Here is a 16263-nt window from a genome sequence, read left to right as displayed (position 1 = left end):
ATGAAAGAGCATAGTACACACCTAGGCTATATGGTATAGCCTACTGCTCCTACATGACAAATCTGTGAAGTATGTTACCATATGGAATACTGTAGAGAGTTTTAACATAATGGTAAGCATTTGAATATCTAAACATAGAGAAGGTACAGTAACAACACAGCATAAAAGATAAAAAATGGTATGCCTGCATAGGGCACTTACCATGAACGCAGCTTACAGGACTAGAAGATGTCTGGGTAATAGGAGGGCTTAGGACATTACTGTAAAGTACTGTAGACTTTAAAAACACTGTAGACTTATGCTACGCTAAATTTATTTCTTAAATTTTCTCTCTCCAATAATAAATTAACCTTTACTGTAATTTTTACTTTATAAACTTTTGACTGTTGTAATAACAAATACATTATACGGCTGTACAAAATTTTTTTCTTTATATTCTTTTCTCTTTTTTCTATTTTTAATTTTTTTTCTTTTTTAACTTTTTTTGTTAAAAACCGAGACGCACACATATTAGCCTAACCCTACACAGGGTCAGGATCATCAATATCACTGTCTTCCACCTCCACATCTTGTCTCACTGGAAGGTCATCACGGGCAATAACACATATGGAGCTGTCATCTCCTCTGATAACAATGCCTTCATCTGGAATCCTCCTGAAGGACTACCTGAGACTCTTTTACAGTTAACTTTTTTTTTAATAAGTAGGAGTAAACTCTAAAATAAAAAGTACAATATCATAAATACATATACCAGTAATAATCTTTATTATTATCACTGTAATCTTGAACTCCTGAACTCAAGCAGTCCTTCCATCTTGGGCTGCCAAAAACCTGGGATTATAGGCATGGGGGCAGCACCGACCGCACCCAGCCTGGACAACCAGCTGCTACATCTATATGTGTATCTGTATGCCAGTACCACAGTGTCTTTATTATTGTACTTTCATAGTTTTAAAATTGTGATGTGTGTGTCTTCCGCCTTTGCTCTTCTATTACGACTAGTAGCGAAGTAGGTTTGTTTACACCAGAATCACCACAAACACAAGAGTAATGAATTATGCTACAACATTAGGACGGCTACCATGTCACTAGGTGTTAGGAATTTTTCAACTCTGTTATAATCTTATGGGACCACCATCATATATGCTGTCCATCATTGACCAAAACATCATTATGCTGCGTATGACTGTACGAGACTGAAACACTGAAAACTGGCTGGGTGCAGTAGTTCATTCCTGTAATACCAGCACTTGGGGAGGCCACAGTGGGAGGATTGCTTGAGGCCAGGAGTTTGGGACCAGCCTGAGCAATGAAGTGAGATGCTGGCTCTACAAAAAATACGAAAATCAGCCGGGCACAGTAGCACGCACCTGTAGTCCCAGACAACTGAGAGACTGAGGCAGGATGATCACTTGAGTACAGGAGTTCAAGGCTGCAGTGAGCTATGACCACACCACTGCATTCCAGCCTGCATGACATACCAAGACCCCATCTCTAAAGGAAAAAAAAAAAAAAAACTAAACACTGAAAACTACAAAACATCATTGAAAGAAATTTTAAGATGATGTAAATGAAAAGACATCCATGTTCATGGATCAGAAAAGTTACTATCATTAAGATGGTTCCCCAAGTTTATCTACATATTCAATACAATTACTGTCAAAATCCCAGCTGGCTTTGTGGCAGAAATTAACAAATGATCCTAAAATTTATATGGAAATTCAGGGGCTATAGAATAGCCAAAATAATCCTGAAATGAAAGAACAAAGGTAGAAGATACACACATCACAATTTTAAAACTATGAAAGTACAGTAATAAAAACCCTGAAGTACTGGCATACAGATAGACATACAGATCAATGGAATTCAGAGTCCAGAAATAAAACTGTACATTTATGGGTAATTTTTGACAAAGATGCCAAAACAATTCAACGAGGGAAAGAAAAGACTTTTAAACAAATGGTGTTGGGTCAACTGGATAGTGACATGCAAAAGAGTAAATATGAACCTCTACTTTACAACATATGCAAAAATTAACTCAAAATGGATCAAAGATCTAAATGTAAGAGCTAAAACTATAAAACTCCTAGGAGAAAATCTTCAAAGACTCTGGATTAGGCAATAGTTTCTTAGATATAACATCTAAAAGTATGCATACACACACAGACGCGCACACAAAACACACAACAAAAACAAAGAAAAGGCCGGGCATAGTGGCTCACGCCTATAATCCCAGCACTTTGAGAGGCCGAGGTGGGTGGATCACGAGGTCAGGAGTTCGAGACCAGCCTGGCCAAGATGGTGAAACCCCGTCTGTAATAAAAATATAAAAATTAGCTGCGCACAGTGGTGGGCACCTGTAATCCCAGCTACTTGGGAGGCTGAGGCAGGAGAATCGCTTGAACTCAGGAGGCAGAGATTGCAGTGAGCCGAGATCACGCCACTACACTCTAGCCTGGGCGACAGATTAAGACTTCATCTTAAAAAAAAAAAAGAAAGAAAAAGAAAAAATAGTAACCAGATGGGTAGTGCCTACCTCTAGTCCTAGCTACTTGGGAGACTAAGGCTGGAGGCTTGCTTGAGCCCATGAGTTCCAGATTACAGTAAGCTTATGATCATGCCGCTGCACTCCGGCCTGGGTGACACAGACTGACCCTGTCTCTTAAAAAACAGAGACCGTTGGCTAGGCATGGTTGGTCACGAGGCGGGAGGATCACCTGAGATCAGGAGTTCGAGGCCAGCAGGGCCAACATGGTGAAACCTCGTCTCTACTAAAAATACGAAAATTAGCCGGGCATAGTAATGCACACCCATAATCCCAGCTACTCAAAAGGCTGAGGCATAAGAATGGCTTGAATCCGGGAGACAGAGGTTACAGTGAGCCGAGATAGCACCACTGCACTCCCACCTAGGTGACAGTGAGATTCTGTCTCAAAAAATTTAATTGAATTTAAATAAAATAAAGAGACAGTCCATAAATGCTGACAACAATGTGGAGAAACTGGAACCTTCACACACTGCTGGTGGAAATGTAAAACAGTGCAACTACCTGGGAAAACAGGCTGGCAGTTCCTCAAATGGTTAAATATACAGTTACCATATGATCCAGCAATTCTACTCTTAGGTATATACCCCAAAGAAACGAGCACATATGCCCACACAAAAACTTGTACATGAATATTTACAACGTTATATGTTATGATATTATTCATAATTGGTAAAAGGTGGAAAAATCAGAATGTCAGTCAACTGACAAATGGGTAAACAAAATGTGGTATTATCCATGTACTAGAATATTATTCAGCCGTAAAAAAAAAAAAAAAAAAAACACACAGCCGGGCACAGTGGCTCACACCTGTAATCCCACCACTTTGGGAGGCCAAGGCAGGCGGATCACCTGAGGTCAGGAGTTCGAGACCAGCCTGACCAACGTGGTGAAACCCTGTCTTTACTAAAAATACAAAAATTAGCCACGCGTGGTGGCGTGTGCCTGTAATCCCAGCTACTCGGGAGGCTGAGGGAGAGGAATTGCTTGAACCTGGGAGGTGGAGGTTGCGGTGAGCAAAGATCGTACCATTGCACTCCAGCCTGGGCAACAAGAGCGAAACTCCGCCTCAAAAAAAAAAAAAGAAAGGATATCACTGGAAAACATGGCAAAATGTTAACAGAGACTTCAGGATTAGACAGTGGAAATATATCAATCTTATTTCCTGATTGTTATGACTATTTTGTGATTAATCAGGAAAACGTTCTTGTTTGTGGAAAAACCACACTAAAGTGTTCAAGAGTGATAGGGCACCAGCTGGGTTCAGAGGCTAATGCCTGTAACCCCAGCACTTTGGAAAGCTGAGGCAGGCAGATTGTTTGAGTTCAGGAGTTGGAGACCAGCTTGTGCAACAAGGCAAAAGCCCACCTCTAAAAAAAAAAATACAAAAAAAAAAAATTACTCGGGTGCAGTGGTGCATGCCTGTAATCCCAGCTACTCAGGAGGCTGAGGCAGGAGAATCACTTGAACCCAGGAGGTAGAGGCTGCAGTGAGCTGAGATCACACCATTGCACTCCAGCCTAGACAATGGAAGTGAAACCCTGTCTCAAAAAAAAAAAAAAAAAAAAAAAAAAAAAAATTCAGCAAGGTTCAGGGGGCTTTGTACTATTTTTTAAAAAACTTTTTAATTAAAAATGAAAGAAATTTTGGGTGATAATGATGTGTAGATTCATCAATTGTAATGATGTACCACTCTGGAGAAGGATATTAATAATGGAGGCAGCTGTACACATGTGATGGGAGAAAGAAAATACATGAGAAATCTCTGTACCTTCTTCTCAATTTCACAGTGTAAACCTAAAACTGCTCTAAAAAGTAAAGCCTATTAAAAAAAATAAGATTAACTCCTCATTTCACCCAGGTGGGGTGATATTACATTACTGTTGAATGTTTTAAATTGAGGGAAATTTTCCATTAACTTAACCATCATTAAATTTTGGCTTATAAATCTACTTTTAATTATCCTGTCAACATATAACATATAATTGACCATATGAAAAAGAACTCTTTCATAACTGCATCATGTAAAAAGGGTTGTATATAAATTATGCATGTTTTCCACCATTGCATCTTAAGCTAATTACCTCCTGCATGCTTCATACCAATTAGAATGATCACTGAGTTTTGAAAAACTCTTCATGTTTAATGTGGGAACTATTACTCCCTAGGAATAAATAAACTTTAAAATACTAAGCTTAACCTTTATTAAATTTATTTTCACATAAAATATTATTTTCAGACAGAGTCTCGCTCTGTCCCCCAGGCTACAGTGCAGTGGCACGATCTCTGCTCACTGCAACCTTCGCCACCCGGGTTCAAGCGATTCTCCTGCCTGAGCCTCCCGAGTAGCTGGGATTACAGACACCCGCCATCATGCCCAGCTAATTTTTGTATTTTTAGTAGACACGAGGGTTCACCACGTTGGCCAAGCTGGTCTCGAACTTCTGACCTCAAGTGATCCACCCACCTCACCCTCCCAAAGTGCTGGGATTATAGGCATGAGCCACCTGCGCCCAGCCAAATCATTTTTTTTCATGCTTATATTTATCACCTGGTTAATGATCAAATCCTAAATATCTAGAAAGCATCGAAACTGCAGGATTCTGAAAACATTACAAAAGGTTAATCCTATACGTAAATGTTCCTGAAACAACTACCAGGCCTTAGACAAACTGCCAAACCAAAAAGCCATTACCAACACCCAATAACTAAACAATCAACTACAATTTCCCAGTTGGAAACCTAAGTGTCATAACAGTTATGTGTTGTATAACACACAGTTTGCCTGTGCAGAATAAACCTAAAGTATTATAAAAATATCATCTCAATCCTTATATCATTTCTATTCCTTGTTCTCTAAAACAGAAACTATTTTATTATCTCTTCTCTCAGCTGCCCAGAAAGGCTTGGCACATGGTGAAGACTGATAAACGTCTTGTCAAACTGAACCATGAGTTTCCACTGCACATTTTCCTTGGGTGGTAATGTCATCATGCCATTTACTACATGCTACGGTTATTCGTGTAATGGTCTTATGTCCATTACGGGATTACAAGGCTAGAAGTATCTTCAGAACAAGAATCACAAGTTTATTGATTTCTTTCTAAATTCCTATGCCACCAGAAATTTCACACAAAAGAACAAAAGATTAGTTGAAAACCAGTGCACCTTTGTCTATGAACAAAACTTGCATTAACTGGGAGTCAGGATGTCATCCTTCCCATTTTCAGGTGGAAAAATAGAGCAAAACTGAATTACTCAACTCACTTCTACGGTTTGACCAGAGACCAAACCCATCACTTCCTTGCTTTCTACATGATCACTCATTACCTTGTTAGGACATGCAATGGCTCCAATAAAACCAACTACAAGACAAAAAAGTACCTGATGCACATGTTAGGGCAATCATCATAGTTTAATAGCTTAGTTTCAAACTCTATTATATGAAACTCATGCAAGAACACAAAGTCCTTCCTAAATAAGGAAAAACTATACAAAATTAAAACAAATTCAAGTTTATAAGATAAGAAATGAATGGCTGAATAAATTTTAAAATGCACCATAGCACATGAAGTGGGGCAGCACAAACAAGGGCCTAGGTTTAAGGTCTACTGGATCCATTTTAACAGCTAGCACTGCAAGAATATAAGATAAAATAAAGGAATGACATTTCATCATACATCCCCTCCTTTTGGCCACAGGTTTATTATTTTGTCCCTGCTCTCTTTTTCCTATTTCCCTCAAAGTAGTTAACTCACTTCCCTTAAAGAAGTTAATTCATTCCCCTCAAAGACAAGATGTTAACTAAAAAACAGAAACATGGAATGAGAAAGAGAACAGCACAAGTTTACATTCCCTAGAGTTAAATGTGGTGGGGGAGAAAGAGTTAATTCAACCCAATGGACAATAAGGAAGAGCTAAAAGCTATAGGAATTATGACAAGGGAAAACGTGCAACTCCAGTAATGGATAAACCCAAAACACAGACCAGTATTTCTCAAATTCTCACCTTCCTTCTTATAGCTGATGTGTTCATTCAGGCAGTAATATGGTGTGATACACATGCTTATTAGTCCCATATATTCCCAAGCTGCAGAAATATGTTCCTCTAATATACAAACAAAAAAAAGTCTTTTGTGGTTTTTAGCAAAAACCTGAAAAAGATACCAAATACCAAAGTAGCATCCGGTAGATCTATCTGGTTTGCACACCTGCAACAATAAACTCCTCAAAGATTTAAATAGTTGGGAAATAGCTTACTATTCTGAAATCTTATTTGGAATCAACATAGAATTACAAGCAATTTTTTTTTTTTTTTTTTTTTTTTTTGAGATGGAGTTTCACTCTTGTCACCCAGGCTGGAGTGCAATGGCATGCTCTCCATTCACTGCAACCTCCACCTCCCGGGTTCAAGCGATTCTCCTGCCTCATTTTGTGTGTATGTATTTTTAGTAGAGATAAGGTTTCACCATGTTGTCCTGGCTAGTCTCAAACTCCTGATCTCAGGTGATTTGCCCGCCTCGGCCTCCCAAAGTGCTGGGATTACAGGCGTGAGCCACCATGCCTGGCCAGAAGCAAATTTTTGTCAAAAGCAAAACTCATCTGATTAGAAAAGAAAATATTGCTGGGTACAGTGCCTCACGTCTGTAACCCCAGCACTTTGGGAGGCCGAAGCCAGTGGATCACTTGAGGTCAGGAGTTTGAAACCAGCCTGGCCAATGTGGTGAAACCCCGTCTCTACTAAAAACACAAAAATTAGGGCCAGGCGCGGTGGCTCACGCCTGTAATCACAGCTCTCTGGGAGGCCGAGGTGGGTGGATCACCTGAAGTCAGGAGTTCGAGACCAGACTGGCCAAGACGGTGAAACCCCATCTCTACTAAAAATACCAAATTAGCCGGCATGGTGGCGGGCGCCTGTTGTCCCAGCTACTCGGGAGGCTGAGGCAGGAGAATCGCTTGAACCCAGGAGGCGGAGATTGCAGTGAGCTAAGATTGTTTCCGGAATTGGTTCCTTCCGGTGGGTTCTTGGTCTGGCTGACTTCAAAAATGAAGCCGCGGACCCTCGCGGTGACTGTTATAGTTCTTAAAAATGGTGTGTCTGGAGTTTGTTCCTTCAGATGTTCAGATGTGTCCGGAGTTTCTTCCTTCCAGTGGGTTCGCGGTCTCGCTTGACTTCAGGGTGAAGCCACAGACCTTTGCAGTGAGTATTACAGCTCTTAAAATGGCGTGTCTGGAGTTGTTTGTTCCTCCCGATAAGTTTATGGTCTCGCTGGCTTCAGGAGTGAAGCTGCAGACCTTCAAGGTGAGTGTTACAGCTCATTAAGGTAGTGCAGACCCAAAGAGTGAGCAGCAGCAAGATTTACTGGGGAAGAGCCTAAGAATCAAGCTTCCACAGAATGGAAGAGGACCCCAGCGGGTTGCCACTGCTGGCTCGGGTAGCCAGCTTTTATTCCCTTATTTTGCCATGCCCAGGTCCTGCTGATTGGTCCATTTTACAGAGCACTGGTTGGTCCATTTTACAGAGCGCTGATTGGTCCGTTTTTACAGAGTGCTTATTGGTGCATTTACAAACCTTTAGCTAGACACAGAGCGCTGACTGGTGCGTTTTTACAGAGTGCAGATTGGTGCGCTTACAAACCTTTAGCTAGACACAGAGTCCTGATTGGTCCGTTTTTACAGAGTGTCGATTGGTGCATTTACAAACCTTTAGCTAGACACAGAGTGCCGACTGGTGCGTTTACAAACCTTTAGCTAGACACAGAGCGCTGTTTGGTGTGTTTACAATCCTTTAGCTAGACAGAAAAATTCTCCAAGTCCCCACCCGACCCAGAAGCCCAGCTGGCTTCACCTCTAAAGATCACGCCATTGCACTCCAGCCTGGGCAGTAAGAGCAAACCTCCGTCTCAAAAAAAAAAAAAAAAAAAGGCAAAAATTAGCCGGGTGTGGCAGCAGTCGCCTGTAATCACAGCTACTCAGGAGGCTAAGGCAGAAGAATCACTTGAACCCAGGAGGCGGAGGCTGCAGTGGGACATGATCACGCCACTGCGCTCCAACCTGGGCAACAGAGCAAGAGACCCTGTCTCAAAAAAAAAAGGAAAAAAAATTTATTTAAAAATTATATTGTTCTTGATTTTTTCATCAGGAAATACACCATTAGTACTTTAAAGCAATTACTCGCATTGTTGGGGTTTTATTATTAAAGATTAAGTTTCCTTTCTATGAATATTATTAAGGGCCTATAGTCTTTTCTTATAATTGTAAGATGGTACAACTTATGCTGCTCAATAAGACTGTCTCTAAACAAAGTTTAAGCCCAAAGCTTTACCATGGAGTAAGAACCAAACGGAAATATATAAATGAATAGCAACATTTGACATTTCAAGCACTATCAAGGGTCACTGCAGCCTCCAACGCTAAGCTCAAGCAATCCACCCACCTCAGCCTCCCAAGTAGCTGGGACACCATCACACACCTCTATATCCAGCTAATTTCTGTAATTTTTGTAGAGACGGGGTCTCTCTCATCTTTTTGCCAAGGCTAGTCTCAAACTTCTGGGCTCAAGCAATCCTCCCACCTCAGCCTCCCAAAGTGCTGAGATTAGAGGTGGAAGCCACTACATACACCAAGAAATAGTGTTTTAACTAACTTGGACAAAAACTGTTACTTTTGGAAAGGCAGAAAGAGGACCTGATTAGTGGCCAAAGAGGACATGATTAACATATTTTTGTCAGAAGAGCCTGTATGCAAATAACATCAAATAGTATTAAACCAATCTCAATTAATCAGAGAGCTTTAAATCTACTTCTAAAAACATGTTTTTAAACCTCATTAATAACTCTGAAGTGCTGGGCACAGTGGCTCACACCTGCAATCTCAACACTTTGGGAGGCCCAGGAAGGAGGATGTCTTTGAGGTCAGGAGTTGGAGATCAGCCTGAGCAACTCCATCTCTATTTCAAAAATAAATAAATAGTCCTAGAAATTCGATCTTTAATCACTCATTTCAAAGGAAGGAAAAAAAACCTGGAATATAATGCCTTGTCATTACATGCACATAATATGTCTGTACCACAAACTAACCTGCTAACATTAAATTTTATGTTTTTTGAGACGGAGTCTCGCTCTGTCATCCAGGCTAGATAGAGCACAGTGCCACAATCTCAGCTAACTGCAACCTCCGCTTCCCGAGTTCATGCGATTCTCCTGTCTCAACCTCCCGAGTAGCTGGGACTACAGATGCATGCCACTACATCCAGCTAATTTTTGTATTTTTAGTAGAGACAAGGTTTCACCATGTTGGCCAGGCTGGTCTCAAACTCCTGATCTCACATGATCCACCTGCCTCAGCCTCCCCAGGTGCTTGCTTTTGGTTTTGGCCGGAGGCTCCACTTCCCAATCTGCAGGCTGTAATCCTCTATAGGAAATAAAGCTCTCCTTTTTCTTCTTCCACGGATCTCATGGTCTTTTGTTAATGGTATAGACTGTATTATTTACACATGAATAAAATTCATAATTATGCATGTTAATACATTATAAACAAATGCGTGAATGATTAAAAAACTAGAAATAATATAAATTTCATGTCAATAAATTTAAACTTTTCTCTCAAAAACAGTGTGATGTGTGTGTGTATAGGCATTATATCAAGCCAAGCAATTTAAATTTGTCAACCTAGCCTGCTCTTCTAGATTCAGAATAAAAGGTTTTGAGGGAGATTAGCCAGGCATGGTGGCACACATCTGTAATCCCAGCAGTAGTACTAAGGAGGCTGAGGCAGGAGGAGTGCCTGAGACCAGGAGGCAGAGGCTGCAGTGAACTGAGATCACGCCACTGCACTCCAGCCTGGATGACAGAGTGAGACCTTGTCTCAAAAATAAATAAATAAAAGGTTTTGAGGGAGACAAGGAATCACTATTTAAGCACTATCTGCTGGCAGAAGACTTGTGGTACTACATATTGAAAGAAGCTGGCATCCCTTGTTGGCTTCCCCTATTCAACTTTGTTTCGTAGGTTCCTAACAACCTATCTCCTTGCCTTTATTCAAAGTCTTCAACAGATAAGTGGGTAAGGCCACATAACAGCAAGAAAAACAAAAAAACAGTCCCATATTATATGCAGTTCAACTCCCTTATTTCAAAATTTACAACAAAGATTCTTCATAGAAATCAAAATGGTAACAGAACTAGACTTGGTCCATGAGTTACTTACCACTGACCTCACAGAATGGAAAGATGCTCAATAACTATTTTTGAATGACCAGCAAGGAAAAAAATAAAATAAAATAAATGGTGTGAGTCGTAAGTTTATTTTACTCAATGAAAATTTATTGAACACTAAGAAATGAGGACATAACAGGCAAAAAAAAAAAAATGAACATAATTCCTCTCTTCACAGAATTTTAGTTTAGCAGAGTCAGAGGTAAACTTGAGTTGACTCATCTGATTGTTATAATAGGAATATCTCCCTTGCTTATACCTCCCAGGAAGCTGTAGATCAGTTCAGACATTTGATGAGCTTCCACTATCAAGTAAGTCCTGCACTAAATAACTGTAAATAAACTGCTTAACCCTAAAGCACCAACCATATGTGGAATATTAGTGTCAACTGTTGGCCATATCTACATTAAATATTCTGGACAAATAAAAAGTATTTGCCAACTTTCATTTTCCAGAGCATAAATCTATCAACTCTTCAAATTTGCAAAACTAATTTTTTTTTTTTTTTGAGATGGAGTCTCACTCTGTTGCCCAGGCTGGAGTGCAGTGGTGCAATGTAGGCTCACTGTAACCTCTGCCTCCCGGGTTCAAGCAACTCTCGTGCCTCAGCCTCCCGAGGCACTACTGGTGCACACCAACAAGCCGGGATAAATTTTTTTGTTTTTAGTAGAGATGGGGTTTTACCACGTTGGCCAAGCCGGTCTCAAACTCCTGAGCTCAAGCAGTCTGCCTGCCTCATCCTCCCAAAGTGCTAGGATTATAGGAGTGAGCCACTGTGCCTGGCCCAAAACTAATTTATTTCACTGCCCTCCAACATTTTCTAATGCTTACTAGAAAAGATCTAATTCGCTCATTTAGCAAATGTTTACGGAGTGCCTATTTTGTGCCAGGCACTGTTCCAGGTACCAGAAATGAGTAAGAGACAAAAATCTCTGCCCTCATATACCAGGGAGGGAAAACACACAAATAAGAAACACTGTATGTTAAGAGAAAATATGTAGGCGTATAAAAAGCATGGAAAGATAAGTATAAGCAAAGGGAGAGTGAGCAAGGGGCAGGAGTATGTTATAATTTTACACAGAGTAGCCAGGAAGGGGTCATCAAGAACATGATGTATCAGCAAAAGCTTGAAGGAAGTAAAAGAACCAATCATGCAACTATCTTGGAGTACTCCTGGCAGACAGCATAACAAGTACAAAGTAAAAAGGCCCTGAAGCAGAAGTATGCCTGGTATGTTCAAGAAAAGGAAGCCAAAGTGGCTGAAGTTGAGTGAACAAAGAAGGGTACAGGAGTGTAATAGGAGATGATGTCAAGGCTAGATGCTGATTGTTTGTGGCTTGCAGGCAATATTGTTTTGGTTCAGTTTGCTTTGGGGTTTTTTTCCAGCTTTGCTGAGGTATAACTGACAAAAACTGTATATATTTAAAGGGTACAACATGATGACATGATACACACATAAACTGTAAAATGGTTATCACAACCCAGATAATCATTTCTTGATTATCTTCGGTGGGGGCGGGGAGTGGGCAACACTTAAAATCTACTCTCGGCCAGGCAAATGGTAGCTCACACCTGTAATCCCAGCACTTTGGGAGGCCAAGGTGGGTGGATGGGTAGAGCCCAGGAGTTCAAGACCAGCCTGGGCAACAGGGCTAAACCCCGTCACTACAAAAATTAGCCATGTGTGGTGGTACACACACGTAGTCCCAGCTACTCGGAAGGCTGAGGTGGGAGCATCACTTGAGCCTGGGGAGGTGAGGCTGCAGTGAGCCGTGATCATGCCACTGTACTCCAGCCTGTGTAACAGAACAAGACGCTGTCTCAAAAAAAAAAAAAAAAAAAATCTACTGAGTAAATTTCAAGTATACAATATTATTAACTATAGTTACTACACAGTACATTAGACCCCCAAAACACATTCATCCTATAACTACAAGTTTGTGCCCTGTGACTAACATCTCCCCATTTCTCCCCACCTCCCAACAGCCCCTGGCAAACACCATTCTATTATCTGCTTCATTCTATGGGTTCAACTTTTTAGATTCCTCATATAAGTGAAATCATACAGTATTTGTCTTTCTGTGCCTGGCTTATTTCACTTACCATAATGTTCTCCAGGTTCATCCATGTTGTCAAAAATAGCAGGGTTTCCTTCTTTTTATGGCTGAATAATATTCTATTATATATGCAGTTGGCCCTTTAACTGTGTGGGTCCAATATACAGATTATTTTCAAACAAATACAGTATTCATCCACATATACAGATGGACAGATGACTTTTCATATACACGCGTTCCACAAGGGTGACTGCAGGATTTGAGTATATGCAGATTTGGGTATACTTAGGGGTCCTAGAACCAATGCCCCATGTAGACTCAGGGAGAACTGTGCATACAGTACACATTTTCTTCATCCATTCATCCACTGACACTTAGGTTGTTTCCATATCTTAGCTACCATGAATAATGCTGAAATGAACATGGGCATGCAGATGTCTCTTTGAGATAATGATTTCATTCCCTAGGAATATATATCCAGAAGTGGGATTGTATGTTTGTCCTATTTTTAATTTTAGGGAGAACTGGATTTTCCTTTTTTCTTTTTTTTATTTTTTGAAATGGAGTCTTGCTCTGTTGCCCAGGCTGGAGTGCAGTGGCGCGATCTCGGCTCACTGCAACCTCTGCCTCCAGGGTTCAAGCAATTCTCCTGCTTCAGCCTCTGGAGTAGCTGGGACTACAGACACCCACCAACCATGCCCAGCTAATTTTTTTATTTTTAGGAGAGACAGGGTCTCACCATATTAGGCCAGGCTGGTCTTCAACTCCTGACCTCAGGTAATCTGCCTGCCTCGGCCTCCCAAAGTGCTGGGATTACAGGCATGAGCCACCGCGCCCGGCCGGAACCAGTTTTTCATAATGGCTGTTCCAATTTACATTCTCACTGCATACAAGGATTCTCTTTTCTCCACCTGCTTGCCAACACTTATCTCTCTTTTGATAGCCACTCTAACAGGTGTGAGGTGATAGCTCCTTTTTGTTTTGACTTGCATTTCCCTAATGATTAGTGACATTCAGCACATTTTCACATACCTGTTGGACATGTGTGTCTTCTTTGAAAAAATGTCTACTTAAGTCTTTTGAAAATCTGGTTATTTGGTTTTTTGCTATTAAGTTGTATGAATCCTTTATATATTTATACACATACATACACACACACACACACACACACACACAGAGATATAAACCCCTTATCATATAGATGTATGGTTTGCACATTTTCTCCCATTCCATAAATTGCCTTTTCATTTTGTGTCCTTTGCTGTGCAGAAGCCTTTTAGTTTGATGTAGTCACTCTCATCTTTTCTTGCTTTTGTTGCCTGTGCTTTCGGTGTCATATTCATAAAAACCATTGTCAAGACCAGTATCAAGGAGCTTTTTCCCCTATGTTTTCTTCTATGTGTGTATCAGTCCATTCTTATAATCGTATGAAGGAATACCTGAGGCTGGGTAATTTATAAAGAAAAGAGGTTTAATTGGCTCTTGGTTCTGCAGGCTTTACACAAAGCACAGTGCTGGCACGTACTTCTGGTGAGGTGTAATCATGGCAGAAGTGGAGCCAGCATGTCACACGGTGGGGGGGCTCCCAGACTAATTTTAAACAACCAGTTCTCACGTGAACCAAGCAAGAACTCACTTATCACTAAGGGGATGGTGCTACACCATTCATGAGGCATCTGCCCCCATAATCCAATTATCTCCCACCAAGACCCACCTCCAACACTGGGAATCACATTTCAACAAGAGATTTGAAGGGAATAAACATCTGACCCATATCAAAGAGTTTTATAATTTCAGATCTTACATTTAAGTCTTTAATCCATTTCTAGCTAATTTGTATGTGTGATATAATGATCAAATTTCATTCTTTTGCATGTGGATAGTTTTCCCAATAACATTTACTGAATTATCCTTTCCCCATTGTGTACCTGGTACCTTTATCAAAGCTTAGTTGACTGCACAGATGTGGGTACATTTCCGGGCTCTATTCTGTTCCATTAGTCTACATGTCTTTTATGCCAGTAACACACTGTTTTGATTCCTATAGCTTTTTTTGAGACAGAGTCTCGCTCTGTTGCCCAGGACGGAGTGCAGTGGCATGATCTCAGCTCACTGCAACCTCCACTTCCTGGGTTCAAGCGATTCTCCCAACTCAGCCTCCTGAGTAGCTGGGACTATAGGCGTGTGCCACCATGCCTAGCTAATTTTTGTATTTTTAGTAGAGATGAGGTTTCTCCATGCTGGCCAGGCTGGTCTTGAACTCCTGACCTCAGGTGATCTGGCTGCCTCGGCTTCCCAAAGTGCTGGGATAACAGGCATGAACCACCATGCCAGGCCTATAGCTTTGTAATATAGTTTGAAATCAGGAAGTATGATACCTCCAACTTTGTTCTTATTCAAAACTGCTTTGGCTATTCAAAGTATTTTGTGGTTTCCTATGAATTTTGGGGTTTTTCTATTTTTGTGAAAAATACCATTGGAATATTGATAGAGATTGCATTAAATCTGTAGATGGCTTTGTGTAGTATGGACATTTTAACAATATCAAATCTTCCAATTCATGAGCATGGGATATCTTTCCATTTATTTGCATCTTCTTCAATTACTTTCATAAATGTCTTATAGTTTTTAGTGTACAGATCTTTCACCTCCTTGGTTAAATTTATTCCTAAGTAGTCTATTCTTTCTGCTATTATAAATGGAAATGTTTTCTTAATTTCTTTTTCAGATCGTTTGTAGTTAATATGTAGAAACACAACAGATTTTTGTATGTTGATCTTGTCTCCTACAACTTTACTAAATTTGTTAATTAATTCTAACAGTCTTTTGGTGGAGTCTTTAGGGTTTGTGTACATAAGGGATCATGTCATTTGCAAACAGAGACAATTTAGCTTCTTCCAATTTTGATGCCTTTTATTTATTTTTCTTTCCTAACTGGCTGGCTAGGACTTCTAGTACTTTGCAGTACTTGATTAAATAGAACTAGTGACATTGGGCACCACTGTCTTATTCCTGATCTTAGAGGAAAAGGTTTCAACTTTTCATGGTTGAGTATGATGTTAGTTGTGGGCTTGTCATATACGGCCTTTGAGACATCACTAACAACAGAATAGCTAAAATTTTAAAACCTGACAAAACCAAATGCTGACAAAGATGAAGAACAACTGGATCTTTGCTGGTGGGAATGCAAAACGGTACCATCGTTTTTGGAAAAAGAGTTTGGCAATTTGTATAAAACTAAACATATATTTACCATATGGTAATAATCCCACTATTAGATATTTATTGTCAAGGAAAAGAGAAGGCAATGTGATAGACCTGCTCAAGTGCTTGTTAGGTTCAGAAAGCCTACCATTTACATGGAGAGCAGAAGGAATAGTAGTAAAAGATACAGCCCTTGTGCAGAGCAATACCAAAACAAAAGGAGCCAGGTGACTACAACGTAGA

The 16263-nt window shown here is 40.3% G+C and overlaps 1 protein-coding gene across 50 annotated transcripts in view; it reads right to left on the bottom strand.

Annotated features, from left to right (window-relative positions):
• The window catches only part of ABI2 (abl interactor 2), a 107669-nt gene that overhangs the window by 79998 nt on the left and 11408 nt on the right, over positions 1-16263 (bottom strand). For 26 of the 50 annotated variants that reach the window (XM_063648379.1, XM_063648380.1, XM_063648383.1 and 23 more), the window contains exon 2: positions 1371-1494. The exons of the other annotated variants lie outside the window; for them this stretch is intronic. In XM_063648379.1, the coding sequence (XP_063504449.1) occupies positions 1371-1494 (124 nt within the window). The remainder of the gene's footprint in view (positions 1-1370; positions 1495-16263) is intronic. 50 annotated transcript variants of the gene reach the window in all.

Source organism: Pongo pygmaeus, chromosome 11, assembly GCF_028885625.2.
Source record: "Pongo pygmaeus isolate AG05252 chromosome 11, NHGRI_mPonPyg2-v2.0_pri, whole genome shotgun sequence".
NCBI lineage: Eukaryota > Metazoa > Chordata > Mammalia > Primates > Hominidae > Pongo > Pongo pygmaeus.
The sequence above is the reverse complement of the archived record's forward strand: the minus strand, read 5'-3'. Positions and strand labels throughout refer to the sequence as shown.